Source organism: Malaclemys terrapin, chromosome 2 (assembly GCF_027887155.1).
Source record: "Malaclemys terrapin pileata isolate rMalTer1 chromosome 2, rMalTer1.hap1, whole genome shotgun sequence".
In the NCBI taxonomy this organism is placed as follows: domain Eukaryota; kingdom Metazoa; phylum Chordata; order Testudines; family Emydidae; genus Malaclemys; species Malaclemys terrapin.
In genome coordinates, this window is record NC_071506.1 from 227,744,018 (window position 1) to 227,763,720 (window position 19,703).

The window sequence follows — 19,703 nt, forward strand, 5'->3', positions numbered from 1 at the left end:
TGATTCATCCTGGTTCATGCCTCTTCGCCCTGGGTTCCCTCACTCCTTTGCTCCTCCTTCTACGAGTATGTTTCCAGATCCTAGCTATGGGAGAGACTGGCTGTCCTGGTCTCCATGACCCTAATGGGTTCCACCACAAAAATTTTTGAATCATCCTCATGGATGGAGAGGAGATGTTTTATCTGATAAGGATATGATGGCTCAGCAATCCTCGGTTCTTCTTTGAGTAGTGTCCCTGTGGGTGCTCCACTTTAGGTGGCAGTGCATCACATAAATTTAGTGGAGATTTATGGTAGCAGTGTCCATCTGGGTCACTCATGTGCAGTAGGCATCTTGCAATGCCATTGGTGCCACATGTAGCGTGCGTACGACCCAAGCCCTCCAGTTCCCTCTCAACCCGAAGACGGAGTGAAGGGGCACTGTTAGCACTTCTCCCTAAAACGGTTAAGAAATAGCTTTTAGATAAATATTTAGAAAAGTTGTTATAGAGATAGTTATAGTTAGGGTTGTTTTGTTTTTTGTTTTTTTTAATAACACTAAGATGAAACAACCTGATCCGTCCTCTGTTTTCCTTGAACACCAGGCCTCAGAGCTGATGTGAGATTGGAGAGTCATTGACCAATCAGTGAGGAGTCATCCCTTCCTTTATTTGGAGACAGGCTAGCCTGATTCAACAACAAATAGTCGTATTACATCAGACTTATGGACCTGTAGCAAGGCGGTGGGCTACCCCACAGCCCCGCTGAGGCCGAACCTCCCCTACTACCAACGTGGGCGGAGCCACTGGGTCCGGCGCCTGCCCCTCTGAGGTCACTGCCCCGACCTGGAAGTACAAAAGCCTGCCTGCAGAGCTCAGTGGAGGCCAGGCTGGCGGAGAGAGCAGACGTCCCTGACCGAGCTCCCGCTTGGGAAACAGCCGCAGGCCGCGAGCAGCCTGCTGACTCACCGGGCTGGTCGAGCCTACCTCTCGCCAGCTACCCCGAGGAGGACTGGCCAAGCCTGCCCCGTGCCAGTTACCCCGAGGAGGAGCTTTCGCTACCTACCCCGAGGAGCCCATGCTGGTGGAGAGCACCGACAACACTAGGACGGCCCAGGTACCGTACGAGGGGGAGTGTGGAAGTAGCCCGGGGGCAGCCGACCCTAGTCTGGCTGCTGCACTGCCAGAACTGATGTCAGTGTGTTGCGGCCAGGATCCTCACTGACAGCAGCAAGTTTCCGTCGCTGCTAGGGCCCCGGGCTGGGACGCAGTGGAGTGGGAGGGCCTGTGTCCCCCCTGCCACCCACTCCTTGGGTGGCAGACTCCCCCTGTTTTCCCTGGCCTAGAGAGGCTGGGTACCTGACTAACTATTTGCTTGCTGCCCCGCCCTGACCTAGGGCCTGGGCTGCTACAAACCCAGATCCAGCCCTTGCTTAAGGGCCTGGGCCTCTGATTGTCTATGTGCTACTGACCCAGCCCCGCTTAAGGGCCTGGGCAGCTGACTGACTGTTTGATTACTGCCCCAGCCTGATTGGGGCTCGGGGCTCTTTTCGGACTGTAGCGAGGCGGTGGGCTACCCCACAGCCCCGCTGAGGGCCGAACCGCAGCCCCAAACTACTACAGGACCCTAGAAGTTATGGAGAAGGACTATGCTATTCAGTTTGAAAAACTACCCCCTTTCAAATTCCCCCTGCCTTTCCTTTTCAGGGAACCTTCACATGACTACTTTTGGAAATACAGAAGTTACTCCAAATAGGAACTGTCAAGAGGGTACCCAAACATCTGTGTGGTCAGGGCTTTTATTCAAAACACTTGGACTTTGTAGCAGGGAAAGCCTTTCTCCCAAAGGAAAGGTTTCTAAAAGTAGAGCAAGCTGTTTTTTTAAATTTGAACCTGTCAAACATGGAAAGTGATGTTTTTTGTAAAGTTGCTAGTGAAATACTTGTAAGCACACATGAAACCATAGAAAGGAACAAGGATATAAGACTGGCTTTGAACGCTGAACCATGTATCTTTCTGAAATGCGATAGGTCTATCTCAGGTAAGCAAAAGAAAAATACTAAAAGGTGTGTGAACTGTGTTCAGCTGCAGGAGGTTTTCAGAAAGGCAAGGTGTCATTATCTGGGTTGGAATTCAGCCAGGAGACTGGGGATAATAACCCTGTGCTTAGGAAGGGCACGATGAAAATGTTGATTAACACAAGTGGACAAGATCTCTTTTTTAATCTCATCTGAACAGTGGCACCTTCACCAGCACAATGGCACCTCACACCATGCTGGGTGTTGGTCCAATTCTGGGTCAAAGGACAGAATACCACTGACCGACTCACAAATTTCACTTCTCATAGCACTGAGGGTACGTCTACATTGTAGTTGGGATTGAGCCTCCCAGCCTGGTGGACAGCACGCTAGCTCCACTCAAGCTAGCATGCTAGAAATAAGTGTGGACGCTGCTACTTAGGTGTCAGTCTAGGCTCTTAGGCCCACCTGACACCTCCTGGGTCTGAATTCAGGTGGCTAGTAAACAATCCACACTGCTATTTTTAGCATGCTGTCTACCTGGGCTGGGAGACTTGTTCCCAACTGCAATGTAGAGGTATACTTAGGTGATGCTTGGAGGCCTTCCCCTATCAGTGTCAGAGCCAGGATTAGAATGCAAGAGCAGGAGGGGAGAAGTGGAGAAAAAAGAAAATCCAATAATTTAAACAAAACCCTATAAAATTGTGAGTTTGTGAGGTGCCTAAAACTTGTTGGGTGTTTATATTCAGTTAGATTAATAATAATAATATATATCCACCTTATTTTTGCATTTCATTTAATTGATTGATTAAACCAATTTGAAAATTCCCCACTGGTATTTTAATTACAGTTACTCCTAATGAACTATTAAAACATTTTAAAATACAAGATTTTACTTCTGATGGATCTCCAAAGCTGGCATCTCATCTGCTGAGCCAGCAGCCAACTGTGGTTTCATTAGGACCTTTATTTTTAAATGAAGGGGGTTGAGTCATTCGAACCCTGGGAGTCAAGACTCCTGGGTTGTATTTCTAGCTCTGTAGCTGATTCACTTACCTTGAGAAAATTATATGCTTTAGTCAAACACAAATTATTGGGCACAATACAGGAATAACTGGAAGAAATTCTATAGCCTGTTATGCAGGAGGCCAGACTAGATGATCTAATGGTCCTTTCTGGCCTTAAAATCTATGAAACTGTGAAGTTGCTTAACCCCTCTGGTTCTCATTCTACCTATCTGTAAAATGGATCTAGTAATGCTTCCTCTTGCATGGAGGTATTGTGAGGCTTAGTTCATGTATTTCAGACATATGGATTAGTGCTATGGGGAGGGATTGCAAAAACAGTCTTCTGACTAACTCCTCACACCAGTCCGAGGGCCAGTAGGCTGCTTGTGCCCTACCCTACAGAGCAGCCAGGCAGAGGTTGCAAGAGCCTAAAGTACTCTCATTACGTATGCTTCATTCCTGAGGACAGATGAGATGGAATGTCTCTTCATCTCTTCTGTGTTTGTCAAGAGGTAGGTCTTGTCTTGGCATCTGCCTCTCATCTGTTTGGGCTTTTTTGATGTCTGTGTGTTTTTATGTCCAAACAGCTACATTATAAGTGGTTCAATTCTCTAGTGTCCTACCTAAAAGTTCAACCAAATTGTTAAAATCAAGTTAGCGTGAACCTGCTTAAACCCCTCCTTTAAAGTGGTTCTGCGAACGTTGTTCTCAGCCCAATGAAGACAGGGACGTTGTCTCCCTCTTCCAAGCAGAACTACATTGCAGTGAATTCTGATGTAAGTACTTAAGTCTCCTCTCTGCCTTTGACTGTCACATCGCATTTGCTTTCCCTGGTGCTTTGGACAAACCTAATGGAATTCCTTAGCATTATTGGAAGCCCCTGTCTGTTTTGCTGTACTGCAGGGTCTCTCAACCTTTCCTGACTACTGTACCCCTTTCAGAAGTCTGATTTGTATTGCGTACCCCCAAGTTTCACCTCACTTAAAAACTACTTGTTTACAAAATCAAACTTAAAAATACAGACGTGTCACAGCACACTAGTACTGAAAAATTGCTTACTTTTTCATTTTTACCATATAATTATAAAATAAATCAATTGAAATATAAATATTGTACTTACATTTCAGTGTATAGTATATAGAGCAGTATAAACAAGTCATTGTCTGTATGAAATTTTAGTTTGTGCTGACTTCGCTAGTGCTTTTTATGTAGCCTGTTGTAAAACTAGAGGAGTTGATGTACCCACTGGGAGACCTCTGCATACCCCCAGGGGTACGCATACCCCTGGTTGAGAATCACTGCTGTCCTGTGAGTGAGCCCTTCTACAACCACTGCACTCCCCAATAATATAGATGCATCCTGCTTTTAGACATTTTCATTTTGCCTGCTTCAGCTTTTGGGTGCCCAACCTGAGGCATGCGAGTCGAATCACCAGAGTTGTTGAAGTTAGTGGGAGCTGCAGGTGCTCACCACCTCTGAAAATCAGATCCTAGGTGTCTCAAGTTAGACCCACAAAAATAAATGGTCAGTTGTGAAAATCCTCTGCAACTAACTACTAAGGAAATTCCACAAACATCTCCCAAAATGACAGTGCAGTTTGACAACTGCCAGTGAATTCCCAGAATCCTACGAAAGTCATCTAATTTTTTTTTCAGTTTTTTGGTGAATATTTTGTAAAGAAGATCCCATAAGATTGATAAACAGCAGTCTAAGCATAGGGATTCAAGTGAAAGTGATGCACAAGCCTGCAGCAAACCATCAAATCTCTCTGCTTATGTGATCAGATAAAAATGGAAATCACATGATGCTTTGAATTCAATACATGAAATTGTATTCTAAATTATTACTGCAATTAAAACACTTAAATGATACTCTTCTTACAGCCAAAAGCATCTTCTCTAAAAGGACAACACATAGCCAGTATTGCAATGTTTAAAACGGCATGTATTCTCTCCTGAGGCTTCACTGGAGAATACAGCACATAGGGATGAGAGTACATGACCATAGCTCCATTGAAGTCAACCCCCCTAATCTCTGCACTGTTCTGACATGTAAATCAAAATGAAATGCTCCGGGCAAATAAACCAGTCAGCATCTGTGTTAGCTAGGCTTTGCCTTTCTGCCATGTTCCATGCCAGACATGAGATGCAGTGCACTCCCAGGATTAGCCTTTTCCCAGTGGACTAATTTACATAGCACCGAATGACCCCTAGAAAAGCACATTGTACTAGCTTGTCACATGTGACAGAAACTGCTGGCTTTTCTTTTGACAACAAACATGAAACATTTGCACCTCCAGCATTTTTCACACAATGCTGTACATGTTAGCAAGTGTACGTGTAAGTTTCATAAACTGAGCTCTTCCTTTTTTTTTTTTTTAAATTCATCTTTCCATAGAGTTGTACAGCAAGTGACTGAATCAACTAAACAATAAAGCTAGAGCACATGAACATTTTGGTCCTGCTGTTCATGCATGGTAAGTAAAATAAATGTATAATTGACTAAGGGAGTTGTTGGTTGCAACTGATTTCTATAGCCTGTTAGCTGGTTAATATACGTGAAAATACCTAACTTTTTGAATGCTCATGGATTCTATAAATAAAATGATAGTTTTCCCTTCATATTTAATTTGCATTAATTATAGTAACTATAATGCTATGGGAGAATGGAAAGATTTTTTTTAAATGTATGCTAATGTAGAAATATTTAACAGTCACCAACTGCAGGGCTGAAAAGAAGTCTGGCTCATTTAGTATAAACATAGACTATCTCCTATTTGTGGTAAGTTAGAACAGTTAATTACAGTGTGCAGATATTTATTTAGTCATATATAATTTGCACTTAGACGAAGGGTATTTAGGGAATTTATTAGTACATGTCCATTTGTTGATAATCTGGCTATAGTTGAAAGCAAAAAGTTCACATTTATAATTTAAAGAATTACTTGTTTAAAGGCATAACATACTCTTCATTTAGCCAATTGGAGGATCTGATTTCTATTGAAATTAGACCTGGTGTCCCACACTACATGCCAGTGTAGTTGCAATTTGCATATATTTTCAATGTGTGTAACCTTTATTTGCAGTAAGAAAGAATGGTGGAAGACTCAGAAGGCCTGAAAAACTCTGGAAGTCAGAGAATATGGACAGAAACACCCATCAGGAGAGAGAACAGATTTATTGGTAAGTCTCCCAAAGAGATGAAAATGACTGTTGCCAGGTGTAATTCTGCTGAACATTATCAGCTTGTCATATCATTTTAGCTAGCCCTGTTCCTGAACTGAAGTAATCTTTCTGCCACTTTAAATTAATCAGCACTCTATGCAATTTTGTCTGTCCACTGAACACTGCAGAAATGCGCAAGACAGATACTTTTCTCAGATATTTGTTCTTTATTCAGCAATATGAAATGACTGCTTGATTTAAATGCTGCTTAGCAACTGAATCTGTCTTCCAAATGTGACCTTCCACTGTTTTCATGCACATGACTATTCTGCCTCTCATGATGCAGTTTCAGGTCAGAAGGATGATGTGTGGGGTACAGATGTGACAACTAAATGTGAAAATGAAGTCAGAGTTCCAGGCATAAGAAGCATAACTCAGTCACCCCCTCTAACTACAGACACTGATGGAGAATATGGCAGCACTTTTTAGAGATTGAGCTTTATACAGAGTGGAGCTGATATGGAGGATTAAAACGCATAAATAGGCCATAGGGAAGACATACTAGACTTAATCGCTAAGGGCCTGATACTCCATTGCCTTGCACCTCATGTGGGCATTTCTACTTGTGGAAATTGGGTATAAAACACTAACAAATCAGAATGATAACATTATATCCCCGTCTAGCACCAATGACTGCACAACAGGCCACACAATGGAGAATCAGGCACTACATTGTTAGCCAGACTAAAGGTAAGGGATACAATTCCTCAGACTGATCAATTTGATAGTCAATTAGAATAAAAGCTGCACAATGATACCTAATATTTCCTTGAAAATAAGTATAAAAGACTTCATTTTTTTTAAAATGGCTTCTGAGTTTGGTCCTTTAGTTGCTTGTGGTTACAAAATTCCAGGCATCGTGAACTGCAGGAGAAAATACAGAATTTAAACAACCATCTGTCCCTGCAAACCAGGTAACTAGAAGAGGTGTCTAAATGCCAACACTTGCTCCAGCATTAATTGAGAGTGCAATATTGTGGGTGCAAATTAGAAGCCTGGCATAGCCTACTTTTAAATGAGGCTCTTTGATGTTAAATGTTTGAGAATTACCAATTAATCCTATGGGTTTACAACCAAAAGCATCTTCTCTGGAAACACAACATATGTGTAATTTATTTTATTGAGATTAACTGGCTATGTGCAAAAGCCCCTATGGTGAAAAGAAGAACATCATTTTCCATTTGAACTGATTTGGGCCAACATGACCTCATTTAGTCACCTCTCTGCTTTGCTCTATCACTGGAGAGATCTTTTGGTTATCCCTGTTAATGTTCTGATGTGGTGTTTTGTGCAACAGTGTTCCCACTTGTGAGAACTGAGAGGGGTTATTCTGGTTTCCATTATGGGATATCTTGGATGAAATCATGGCCACAGTGAAGTCAATAAGAGTTTTGCCTTTGACTTCCATGAGGGCAGAATTTCATCCCTTTTGTCTGTGAATGTGTATAGTGAGACTGTACCTTCCTTTGGGTGAGGTACACTTTTTTACTTGGCTATACAGCACCAGCCACATCAATCACACACAGATGCACATGCACATGTGTACATACAAAATTTACTTTCAAGTTTATTTTATTTCTATGTATGTGTTTCAGATGCAGTGCTGAGCTACCTCATGGGTCCAAGATTTCTGGTTTATGCAAGCTGTGCACTTTCTATATGGGTAAGATAAACTCAGATAAAATTATTGCATTGTAAATGATCAAGGGAAGCCTGATTTTGGAAGCACTGTAGTATATCTGGAAACAGATATTTAGAAATGGATCAAATTTAAATCTTCAGTATTCAGACTGCCCCATTTTCTGTACTTTCATTTATTTAGTCCATGGTATTGCTTTATTTTGTGAGGCTAAAATCAAAATAAAGTTTTGTCTCTTCTGTTTTTCAGGGAGATCGAATGTGGCACTTTGCTATGTCTGTATTCCTGATAGAATTGTATGGACATAATCTCCTTTTAACAGCTGTTTTTGGGTTAGTGGTGGCTGGCTCAGTACTTGTGTTTGGGGCCTTAATTGGAGATTGGATTGATAGAAAACCAAGAAACAAAGGTAATTGTCTGTGTTGATTTTTTTTCAGAGTAGCAGCCGTGTTAGTCTGTATCCACAAAAAGAACAGGAGTACTTGTGGCACCTTAGAGACTAACAAATTTATTTGAGCATAAGTTTTCGTGGGCTACAGCCCACTTCTTTGGCCCACGAAAGCTTATGCTCAAATAAATTTGTTAGTCTCTAAGGTGCCACAAGTACTCCTGTGTTGATTTTGATATTCCTAACTAGGAGATACAAACTCCTGAATATAATTACTATCCATGTGATTCAAAATCCATGCTATCTTCTTCAGAGTGCTTTAAAAATATTAATAATTTCTCGCACCACTTTTATGAAGGAGGGAAGCATTATATCGTCCTAATTGAACAGAGAAACTGAGAAAGAGAGATTAAGGGTAAAATAGTGCCTAAGTGATGTAGGAGCCTAAAGCCAATGTGACTTCCCCAAGGCCACAGAAGATGAGTTGGGAGTAGGAGTTCCTCACTGAATTTGCATAATGTTAAATAATGTTCCTTATAATTAGCTCTGGTCAGAAAATAGAATTTCTGTTCTATAGTGAGAATGAGGTGTCATTCTTTGTCTTTCATACAAAGCTGAGAAATTTCTGATTAGAAAAGTCTGTTCAGGTGGCTGCTGGGTTTTGTCAGATTGTTTGTATTAAGTGACAGAATTTGTGAGATTCCTTTAAAATTGAGCAGATATGTATCACATCAAGAGCTGTTTCATTCTGCAGTTGCTCATGCATCGCTGTTCATTCAGAACTCGTCTGTCACTGCCTGCTGCGTAGTACTGATGTTGGTGTTCTCTTACAAAGCCGAGATTGAGCAAATGTGGCACGGCTGGTTTACTGTAAGTGTCTATTAACCTGTTTCTTTCACAGATAAATTATACTTTGAATATTTCAGTCTTGGGATCTTTATGTAGGTTAATAATGCATGTAAAGTATTTGCTTTAATCTTGGAGATTGACTGTGGGCCAGAATCTCCTCTGTGCTGTGGCTGCTGTACACAGCACCACCAGCAAAGCAGAAAGCCGGTATAGTCAGCCACAGGGTATCCTCACAGAGTGGATCCCATGATGGGGAAGAGCCAATGAAGCAGCTCTTCCTCTCCCTCCATATTCCCATCCTCCTCCTGCACCCTGGGCTGTGAGTGTAAGGCATGGAGCTGGTGTTTCCTTGTATCCTGGTGAGCCCCAGCTGTTGTATTGGCCTTTTGGAGCTGTTGGCAGCCAGGGCAAGTTAAAGCAGCCCTCAGAGGGACCAGTCTGCCCCAGAAGTTGGGGGGCTTAAAGCCGCCATTGCACCTGCTCCCACCCTTTAACACTCTGTATTTCTTGGCTGCAGCTGAGGATCTAGGCCTTGGTGTATTGAGCCTCTTTAACGTGTTTCCCTCTAGTGTTCATCTTTGATTTGAGGCAAAGCCTATACAGTTGCCTCTTGATATAATGGCAGAAGATTATCAGGTTTAGGGGCAAATTCTGTTTTCATTTACCCCTCTTTAAATCTAATGCAACTCCACTGAAGGCAACGGGGTCACCCTGACTTTCAGGAGGTTTAACTGAGAACAGAATCTGGCTCATAGCGTTAACGGAAAAGAAGCTCTTGCTGCTCAAATTAGCAAAAATGTACTCACTCCAGTGGCAAACTTAACCGGTCTCTGAAAGCGTCCATCTTTATTGAGACTTTGTGTAATGTTCCAGCCAGCAATAGCTGAGTAACCTTGATTCTTGGATTCCAACCTCCGGTTTTTATTCACTTCCAACAAGGTGTTCTGTTATGCAGTGGTAATCATCTTAGCCGATCTGGCAAACCTGGCAAGCACAGCGCTGACGATAACCATTCAGAAAGACTGGATTGTGGTCATCACAGGTGATAACAGAGGCCAACTGGCTGGTGAGCTAGATATAGTATATGTTCATTTACATAGGAGCCAAAGCTATATTTTATTTAATAGAAGAAACATAGTTACATATTTATTTAGAAACAAATTTCTAATCTCATTCCTTAATAAGTGTCTAAGAAGATTAAATAGAGCTGTGTTCAAAGCTATATCTCTCAGGGGAAAGCCTTGTAACGTATAGGTTACAACGATTTCAGTTTTTCACCAATTTCTGGTTGATCAGATAAAAATAGGACTGTGCTTATTAGTAATGAGCTTTTATTAACAAGTAAAAGTAGCAAAGTTATTTCAGGTGAAAAGCAACTACTGAGACTTGACAACATCTTTTTAGACAGGAGCCTACATGGCACAATAGGTTGGTTACACTTGTCTTCTGCTTTGGGAGACCTGATTCAAACCCTGGCACAAATCATAAGTGAAAGGACATAGCGAAGTCTCTGTGTACCTCACACCACCACCACATACTGCAATTAGGCTCTCTTGGAAGTCTCTCTCTGGCAGCATCACAGGTCTAGGTTAGGAAGGGTTCTTGTAAATCAAGATTAAAGTGCACTGCCAAAGCTGAGCAAGGAAGCATACATGTCTCTCCATGGTCTCCCAGACTCAAACCACTGTTATTAGTCCCTGGTTTTCATGAGCACATCTTTATCTGTCCTCCCTCCCATCCAATCACTTTATTTTTCATTTGGTCTTCTGTAAAATATCTTGCTCCTTTTGAGTAACTTAAGTGATAATATATTATTAATATTATTAGTTGTATCACAGTAGCACTTAGAGGCCCTGAGTGAAATTCAGATTCCATAGGATGAGATGCTGTATAAGCATATAGTATGAGACAGTCCCTGCCTATAGAGCTTTTAGTGTTATTAGGCAAACAAAGGGTGGAAGAATTATCACGTCAGTACTGATGCATGCGTGTGTATGTATATATGTAGAGTGAAATGCATTCTGTTTTTACACCATGTCTAGGAATGAATGCAGCTATAAGAAGAATGGATCAAGTCATAAATATCTTCGCTCCTCTGTCTGTGGGGCAGGTTATGACTTGGGCCTCTAATGTCATTGGCTGTGGATTTATTCTTGGATGGAACTTGATCTCTCTTCTGGTAGAATTTATATTCCTATCCAGGGTGTATCAACTAGTGCCTCCTTTGGCTGTAAAATCTCAACAGAATGCAGGAGAATATGTTATAGAAAGACAAATGGAACTTACAAATGTGCCGGGTAAGTAGTATTCAATAGGAGAACAGCCTCCCACCAACATTTAAAAAATGTATTATTATGAAATACTGGCTTACATCCAAAATGTTGAATTACACATCAAATCATTAGAGTACTAAAGGATATCCAACGAGTCATTCCACAGAAACTGCATGAAGATAATAAAATTACTATCAAAAGAAAAGACAAAAGCCAAGTAGCAAATATGCGGGGGTCAATTCTCCAAATCCTTGTACTAGGGTGATTTACATACACAACTCTCAATGGCGTTAAGGGGAGTTATTGGTGGAAATCTTTCATGTGGGTGTGAGAATAGCAGAGCCTCCATTGTTTAATACCTTGCCAGGCAGATTTAAAGACTGTTTAATGAATCCATCTGTCTGCATTATGTACTCCTTGGTATAGAGCACTATCCTGCAGCACGTCACTGAACCACGATATCTGATACTCATTTAGAATGATGGTTGTCATAGCAATTCAAGATGCTAAAAGAAAAGAAGTCAGTGAAGAATGGTTTAATGCATGTAATCCCTAATATTCAGTTTATTTTTGCTACTCTCTTTAAAAGAGTATTATATCCCCATTGACCATCTTCCTGTTTTAGTGGTTCTCCACGGGGTCAATTCCTGCCTCATTGCACATGGCCATCTCCTACTAATGACAATGGAAATTATGCATTAGTACTGTTGCCCATTTTTGACCTGAACCACTCATCAAAGTTTGGGGCCCTTCAGATGTTCTAGTTGGAGGGAGAAATTGGTGATAGGTATGCAGTTTTGCTTATATGCAAAGTCCTGTGTTTCTTTACAAAGTAACAAAAGGATCAGTTTCTTAACTTACAGAGTTCAAGTCACTTTAGCCAACACCCAACCCCAAAGCACTCTCTCTAGCTTCTTCCAGGGTCACACTGTGCTTACAGCCTCCTGCTTGGCTTTTCTTGCCTTTCTTCCTCTGCCTCTCTCTGTTCTTGTCTGCCATATCAATCATTTCAATAGCAGTGTTTTTTCTCACACTCTCATACACACGTACCCAAAACAAGACTCAGCCCAAAAGCTCCTCAGCAGGTTCACACACACCTTTTGTTTTCGGTGGGGCTTATGTTTACAGTGATGTTAATTGAAGAGTGAGTTCACACCTATCAACCTCAGTGGGGTTTTAACCCAACCCATAACAAGGTTTCACCAAACTCATCCCAGGAGACTAGATCACTTATGACAACAAGACAACTACTCTGACATTGACCTTACTCCCTGGAGCCAGAGGTGAAAGTACGCCGGTACGGCATACTGGCAAGAGCCAGTACACTGTGCCGGACCAGACCGGCTGGTGATTTAAAGGGCCCGGGGCTCCCCGCAGCGGCCGGAGCCCCGGGCTCTTTAAATCACCTCCTGAGCCCTGCTGCCAGAGCCCTGGGGTAGCGGCGGTAGGGCTCTGGCGGTGATTTAAAGGGCCCAGGGCTCCGGCCGCTGCGGGGAGCCCTGGACCCTTTAAAACACCATGGGAGCCCTGCTGCCGCAGTGGGGCTCGGGCAGCACTTTAAAGGGCCAGGGGCTCTGCTGCTGCAGGGAGCCCCGGGCCCTTTAAATCCCCGTCGTTGCGCCGGGACTCCGGCAGCAGGGCTCGGGCAGGGATTTAAAGGGCCCGGGGCTCCAGCCCCTGCAGGGAGCCCCCGACCCTTTAAAGCGCCACCCGAGCCCTGCTGCCGGAGCCCTGGGGTAGCGGTGGCAGGGCTCCCATGGTGATTTAAAGGGACTGGAGCTCCACTGTGGTAGCAGTCGGAGTCCCGGGCCCTTTAAATCGCCCCCGAGCCCCGGGGCTCCCAGCCGCCTCTGCAGCTGGGAGCTCCGCGGGTGATTTAAAGGTCCCGGAGCTCCCAGCTGCTGTCGGAGCCCTGGGGCCTTTAAATCTTGATTAAATTTAAAGGCCTCCTCCGGTTGAGGCCATGCCTCTTCCGATTGAGGCCACGCCCCCTGCTCAGGACTCCGGAGTACAGGTAAGTCCTTTAAGTTACTTTCACCCCTGCCTGGAGCTCAGCCTTACTAATGCTAATCAGCAGATGCAGTATCAATGGGAGTGAGTCTGTACTAGCAGCTAGCGTTGGGACATAATACTTCTTGATGCTTTTAGACATTTTTAGAAAAAAGACAGTAAAATCACAAATTAGGTCAACCTATGTTAGATCCACACTACCCTCCTTCTGTCGGTGGTGTGTGTCCTCACCGGGAGCGCTTCCACTGACTGAAGAGGGGCAGTGTAGGGGGCTGAGAGACAGGGATCAGCTCCAAGCAGTTCCCCACTAGGAGCCCAGCTGCCCCACTGGGCTTCTCACCTCCCTATTCCCAGACGGGAGTGGGGGAAGCCACCTGGGCTTTCTCGCCTCTGGGAGGGAGATCTGTACCTAGAGTCCAGTGGGCTGTGTTGCTCCCAATGGGGAGTTGGGACCACAGGGCAGCAGTGCTCCCAGTAGGGAGCCTGGGCTGTAGCCCAAGCTGGGAGCCTAGGTGACAGCCAGTTTGGAGCAAAGACCCAGCAGCAGCCCAGCTGGGGAGCCAGCTTTCTCATCAATTTCACAACTCAGCCATGAAATTGACAAGACAGCCAACAGCTGATGTAAGTAACCTGCAGTGTCTGCACAGACACTGCGCCGCCCTAACTACCCCGACATAAGCCCTCCTCTTGTGGAGGTGAAGTTATTATGTCAGTGCAGTAGGGCACTTATGTCAGTGGGAGCAAGTCTGTAGTGTGTACCCTGACATAGGCTAACATAAGCTGCCTTGTGTAAACCAAGCCTTACAAAATTGGTGCAGTGATGATTAGCTGAAATCTGTTCTACTAACCTCCACTCCCCAAGCTCTTGTATGTGATAATCAGGCTAACACGTTGTTCTCACTGAGGAAAAGTATCCTGTGCGATTGTTCACCCCCTACCATTTAGGACATTCTTTATCCATTATTGATGAAGAATTTTTTTTAAATACCAAGCAAATCACCTGCAGATAGACATCCTGTGAGATTCTGCTACAAATGTGCCTGTTCAGCCTGGTCTACCTTTTAGATCAAGATGGCTACATAGCTCAAGGCTGTGAAAAATTTTGTACCCTGACTGCGGAAGTTAGATCTATCTACTAGATGTGGCTAGGTTGCCAGAATAATTCTTCCATTGACCTAGCTATCTCCTCCATAGGCACTGAGTTTCTAGCCCAGGCCCAACCCTTTCTCCCAGGCCCTACCCCCCGCCTCTTCCTGCCCCGGCTCTGCCCCCTCTTCCTGCCCTCTTCCACCCCCTCCCCCAAATGCTCCTGGCCCTCGCTCCTCCCCCTGCCTTCCCTCAGTACCTCCTGCATGCCGTAGAACAGCTGATCACAGCGGGCAGCAGGCGCTGGGGCGAGGGGCAATCACTGATTGGTGGGGCTGCTGGTGGGGAGGAGGCACTGGGGGGGAGGGGCAGGCGGTGATAGAGGGGCTGCCAGTGGGTGCTAAGCCCCCCGTTTTTTCCCCCCCGAGGGTCAGTGCCTATGACCTCCTCTTGGAAAGGTGGATTAACTACCTTGACAGAAAAACCCTTTCTGGCAATATCGGAAGTGTCTACATTACAGTGCCATAGCTGTACTGCTGTAGCCACTGTAGTGTAGACATACCCTCTGTTGACTATACCAATGAGAACATACTAGCCATCCACAAGTGTTTTTCCCTAAGGACAGACATCTCTATGTGTGGGGTGGATGGCAGGAATAACAGAGGGGGAGGTGAATGAGATGCAGGAGTGGGGGTTGAATAGGAGCAGAGGGGCAGGTGAACAGGAGTCAGAGGCATGGGCAGTTAGATAGGAACAGAGGGTGATGGGGGAGGAGCCGGGGAAGGGGTGGGGAGACTGGATAGGAGTAGGAGGAGACGGAACAGGAAAGCTGAGGGAGCAGGGCAAGGGGTTGGAGGAGCAAAGAGACACAGACACAGCCTAGGGACACAGTGGTAGAAGGGTCTAACCATTAGAACATGCTCCCCTACAAAACCTGGAATTGAATCCAGGAGTCCTGAATCTCTACATTATTCTGTTTTCAGCAAGTAGCTGTGAAACCCATTGGCAAAGTGTGTGTCTCATTCCCCACTCTGCCTGTTTCACACAGAGGATAACCGCCTACTACAGCTACTAGTTATTCTATTAGCTCAAGTGGTAGAGGTCCATGCAGTGAGTCTAATTGTTCAAATCATGCTGCTGATCCAAGCTGCGGGGGAGGGGAGGAGGGTGTCGGTATGCTTCCACATGATAGAATTTCAGTGTTTTCACTTTTTACTTAGGTTCCGGACATTACATTAAAAAAGAAACTATATAAACAGTATGCTAAGGTTGTATAGTTGAGCACACATTAGGAAATGCCAGAATTAAAGTTACCCGGGCAATCTTAATTTGACAGTCTTGTGTGTATGGGTTATGATACAGTCTTTAGTGACATGATCACATACTAATTTTTCCCATGAGGACCCCTGCCTCATTCAGTGTATTGGACTGATGCTGTTCTGGGGAAGAATCAGGGCTGTGTATCCCTCCCTACCTCTGCCACAGACTTCCTATGCATGCTGGACAAATCACCTAAACCAAAATGTTCATAGGTGACCACTAACTGTGTATTCCTAATTTTCTGGATGCCCAACACCTGAGACCAGGTTTGCAGAAGTGTTCAGCATTCACAGCTGCAACTGGAGTCAATTGAATCTATGCTTTGAGTATGTTAAAGTGACAGAAAATGCAAAGTACTCTGAAAAATTGTGACCTAGTTGTTTCAAGTTGGACACCCAAAAATAGTGGATACTCTAGTTAATTTTGGCCTTGATCTCATTGTGTTTCAGTTCCCCATCAGTAAAATGAGGATAATAATACCTCCTAATCTCACAGGGTTGTTGTGAAGATAAATGAATTAATGTTTGTGGAGCACTCAGATACTATGGTGAGCACAGACCAGAAACATCCATAAGGAAATTAATAATTTTGTATTCAGTGCAGCATTTGGATGATGTGTGTTAAATTAAGTCCTTGGACCACACATTGAATGAGGAGGATAAAAAGAAATATTGAATAAACACCCATTTACTGAACATGGGGCTGGATCTTGTGGAAAAAATAATATGTGATCATGTAATTAAAGACTGTATCATAATGCATATGCACTAGGGGATTGAATTAAGGTTGCACTGAAAGCATTCATTCTGGCATTTCCTAACTTTTGAGTGCTTGAGTGCCATCCTTAATACTCTTTTAATGTAGTTATTTTTGTATGACATATAAGATATATATTTATGCACTGAAATATGAGCCCCACAATGACATTTTTTTACAATCATTTTTCTCACAGGGTAATTAGCACTTAGCACTTACATTTTCAAAGTACTCTACAAACATTAATAGTCATTAAACTAACTTACTCTTGATGGATGATATGATCACTTAGATGGAATTAGCTGGAGGTAATTGAAACTGACTATAAATATGAGAATAATTTACATTTTCTGAAAACTGTCATTCTTTCATAGAAAAAAGTATCATGTGCCTTTTAAAAATGAAATACCTTTGATGGGGCAAGTAAAACTGCATATATATTACAGTCGCAGTTATAGTGCTCTACACCTGCAACGTTCTTTGTAAGAACTAAATATCAAATCCTTACAAAAGCCCTAAAAGTTTGAAAATAGTATTATCTCACTTCTATACATGGGAAATCTGAGAGAGACGTAAGTAATTTACCCAGGGACTCAGTATTAGCACCAAAATTATAACTCAAGAGTTTCTGGGTCCTAGTCTTCTCCTCAGATCAGTAGACCATAGTCATCACATTTAGCTCCAATAACAGAGCTTAAAAACAATCTTAAGGAACTTAAACTTCTAAATATCTTCCAAAATATGCACAATGAAGTTAACCATGATACATCTGTATCTAATTTACATTTAAATCTTTATTTTGTAGTTGTATTGAAACACCATTTTTTTTTCTAAGCTTGCAATATAGATGAGGATGAACTGGATTTTGGGTTTCCAGTCAATGTTTCTTTTTTGCATGTGCAATAAATCCCATACTGGATCTGGTGCCATTTTGAATGTCTGAACCAAAAGAGTAGAAACAGAGCCAGAAACCTTTACTTAACAAGTTTCCCTTTAAGTTCATTAGTTCTGATTAAAACTTGATTTGTCTGACCTTACTTTTAGCTTTATAGTGTGTGTGTGTGTGTGTGTGTGTGTGTGTGTGTGTGTGTGTTTCAATTTGTCACGTCACTCACTGGACAAGATGTAAGGCTATGCCTTGCACCCGAAAAGATCAAATGAAGTAATTCAGGGCCAATTAATAACAGGTCCACTTTCAACTCCCTTTGTTTGATGCTTTCAAATGCCTTTAATCTTTGCCTTCTAGCAGCTGCTTTGAACAGATCAGTCGGGGTCCACTCTTTCCAAGAAAGCAGGAATTCTTATTGCAGCTTACTGCACAGTGGAGCAGTTGCCACCAGAACCATTAAAACCTTCTGACTGGTATTTTACAGGGGATCTTCCCATTTGCTCAGCTGTTGTTGAATTCATCAACAAACCTGGGATTCCAGAGGCACCGACGGAGCAGAAATCCAGTCCTGAAATGCAACGCAAGTCAGTCACAAAACTGCCTCTTTGCTTCAGAAAAATGCACAGGATGCTGTGTACGTGCAGAGATGGCTGGAAAGCATATTACAGGCAGTCTGTCTTTTTAGCAGGCTTGGGTTTAGCCTTCTTGTACACCACAGTGCTTGGCTTTGACTGTATCACTACAGGGTACGCCTACACGCAGGGGATCAGTGGCTCTCTTCTCAGCATACTCATGGCTCTTTCTGCCTTCTCAGGACTAATGGGCACAATTTTGTTTACTAAGCTAAGGAAGCATTATGGCTTGGCTGTCACAGGAGTCGTATCCAGCCTCCTCCATGTAAGCTGTTTAATGCTGTGTGTGTTTTCAGTCTTTGCCCCCGGCAGTCCTTTTGACTTGGGTATTTTCTCTCTTCTCACAAGTAAGAACTCTTCCTTAAACCACGAGACACTGCAAAAGAACCAGCTGCATATTTACCCCTTCCAAAGAAACATCAACCAACCCATACTGCCAGATCGTTCTTCAATTCATTGGACTAATAATACAGTGCTGTTGGACAGCGTGCATGGGAGCGATCACCCAGAATCCTATATTTCAATCATTCTCTTGTTCTCAGGAGTGATACTAGCCAGAATTGGTAAGTATACATGAAATTTGCCACCACATGCGGAGTCACTTCACTGGGTAAATGATTCTATGAACCAAAAACAGATGTGATGATCTCTCTGATACGTATGGCCCACATCATCATAGTATTGACTGTTTCACAGTCTAATATATTTATTCTCACCACACCCCTGTTAGATAGGGAAGTGCTGTTATCTCCATTCTACAGATGGTGTCGGGATTCTGGGCGAAGGTAGGCAGGACTAGTGGCAGGAGCTTAAGAGCCGGAATCGGAAGCCTAATCTCTCTAATCTAATCTTAAGAACAGAATCATTTGAGCAAATGGACGTTCCATTGGCTTAGAGCCAGTCAAAAAAATCCCTCTTCATGAAAGCACAGAATGTACAACAGCAGTTGTGCCAGACTGCTGTATGCTTAAATATGTAAGTAGCAGAATTAGTGATTAGTACTTAAGGTAAGAAAAGTCAGATAATTTAATATGAATCTCCTCATAAGTAGCACCATTCCACAATCAAAGGTTTGTAATGGTTGGGGGGGGAGGGGAGGGGATGTTGAGGCTTCTAAAGAGATGCCATTTGGAATGAAATCACTTTCTAGTCAGTACTTTCAGAAAGATTATCCTGTTTTTCATCAAGTTAATGAATGTATAGGTATAAACATACTTAATTTCCTCTAGGGCTGGTGGAAAGTGAGGGCCTAATTAAGGATGCTTAGCACCTTGGCATACCAGGCACTAATTTTCAGAGCCTTGTAACTGTATTTCTGCTCCACCATTCAGAACCTTATTTTTAAATATGAATGCAAAGTAGTTGATTGTGTGGTATAGGGATTTTTGTTAAATATAGCAGCCTTGCCGGGAGCTGCCTTATAAACATGATTTTACTACTACGACATTCCAGGGAGCAATCCAGACCAGTGAGAGGTTGTACCCCTGCCCTGCAACCTATGATGACTCACAGTGCTTTGCTGCTGTAGCTCCCCACCTGGGCCCCTCACATACAGCAAACAGCATGCAGGTCACAGCCTGAGTGTCTGTGTGTAGCTGCATCCTGCCAGTCACATTCCAGTCACACTCTGTTTTC

At 43.3% G+C, this 19,703-nt stretch overlaps 2 protein-coding genes across 2 annotated transcripts; both read left to right on the top strand.

Annotated features, from left to right (window-relative positions):
• Positions 1 to 6,096: 6,096 nt before the first annotated feature.
• LOC128831321 (solute carrier family 40 protein member 1-like) lies at positions 6,097 to 12,861 on the top strand. The gene is made up of 6 exons (XM_054017631.1): positions 6,097 to 6,184; positions 7,822 to 7,889; positions 8,115 to 8,274; positions 9,008 to 9,123; positions 10,042 to 10,168; positions 11,145 to 12,861. The coding sequence occupies exons 1-6, from the start codon at positions 6,097 to 6,099 to the stop codon at positions 11,405 to 11,407; spliced, it is 822 nt and encodes a 273-aa protein (XP_053873606.1). The 3' UTR covers positions 11,408 to 12,861.
• LOC128831322 (solute carrier family 40 member 1-like) lies at positions 11,857 to 18,910 on the top strand. The gene is made up of 2 exons (XM_054017632.1): positions 11,857 to 11,920; positions 17,921 to 18,910. Exons 1-2 carry the CDS (start codon positions 11,857 to 11,859, stop codon positions 18,643 to 18,645), a joined length of 789 nt encoding a protein of 262 aa, XP_053873607.1. The 3' UTR covers positions 18,646 to 18,910.
• The last annotated feature ends 793 nt before the right edge of the window (positions 18,911 to 19,703 follow it).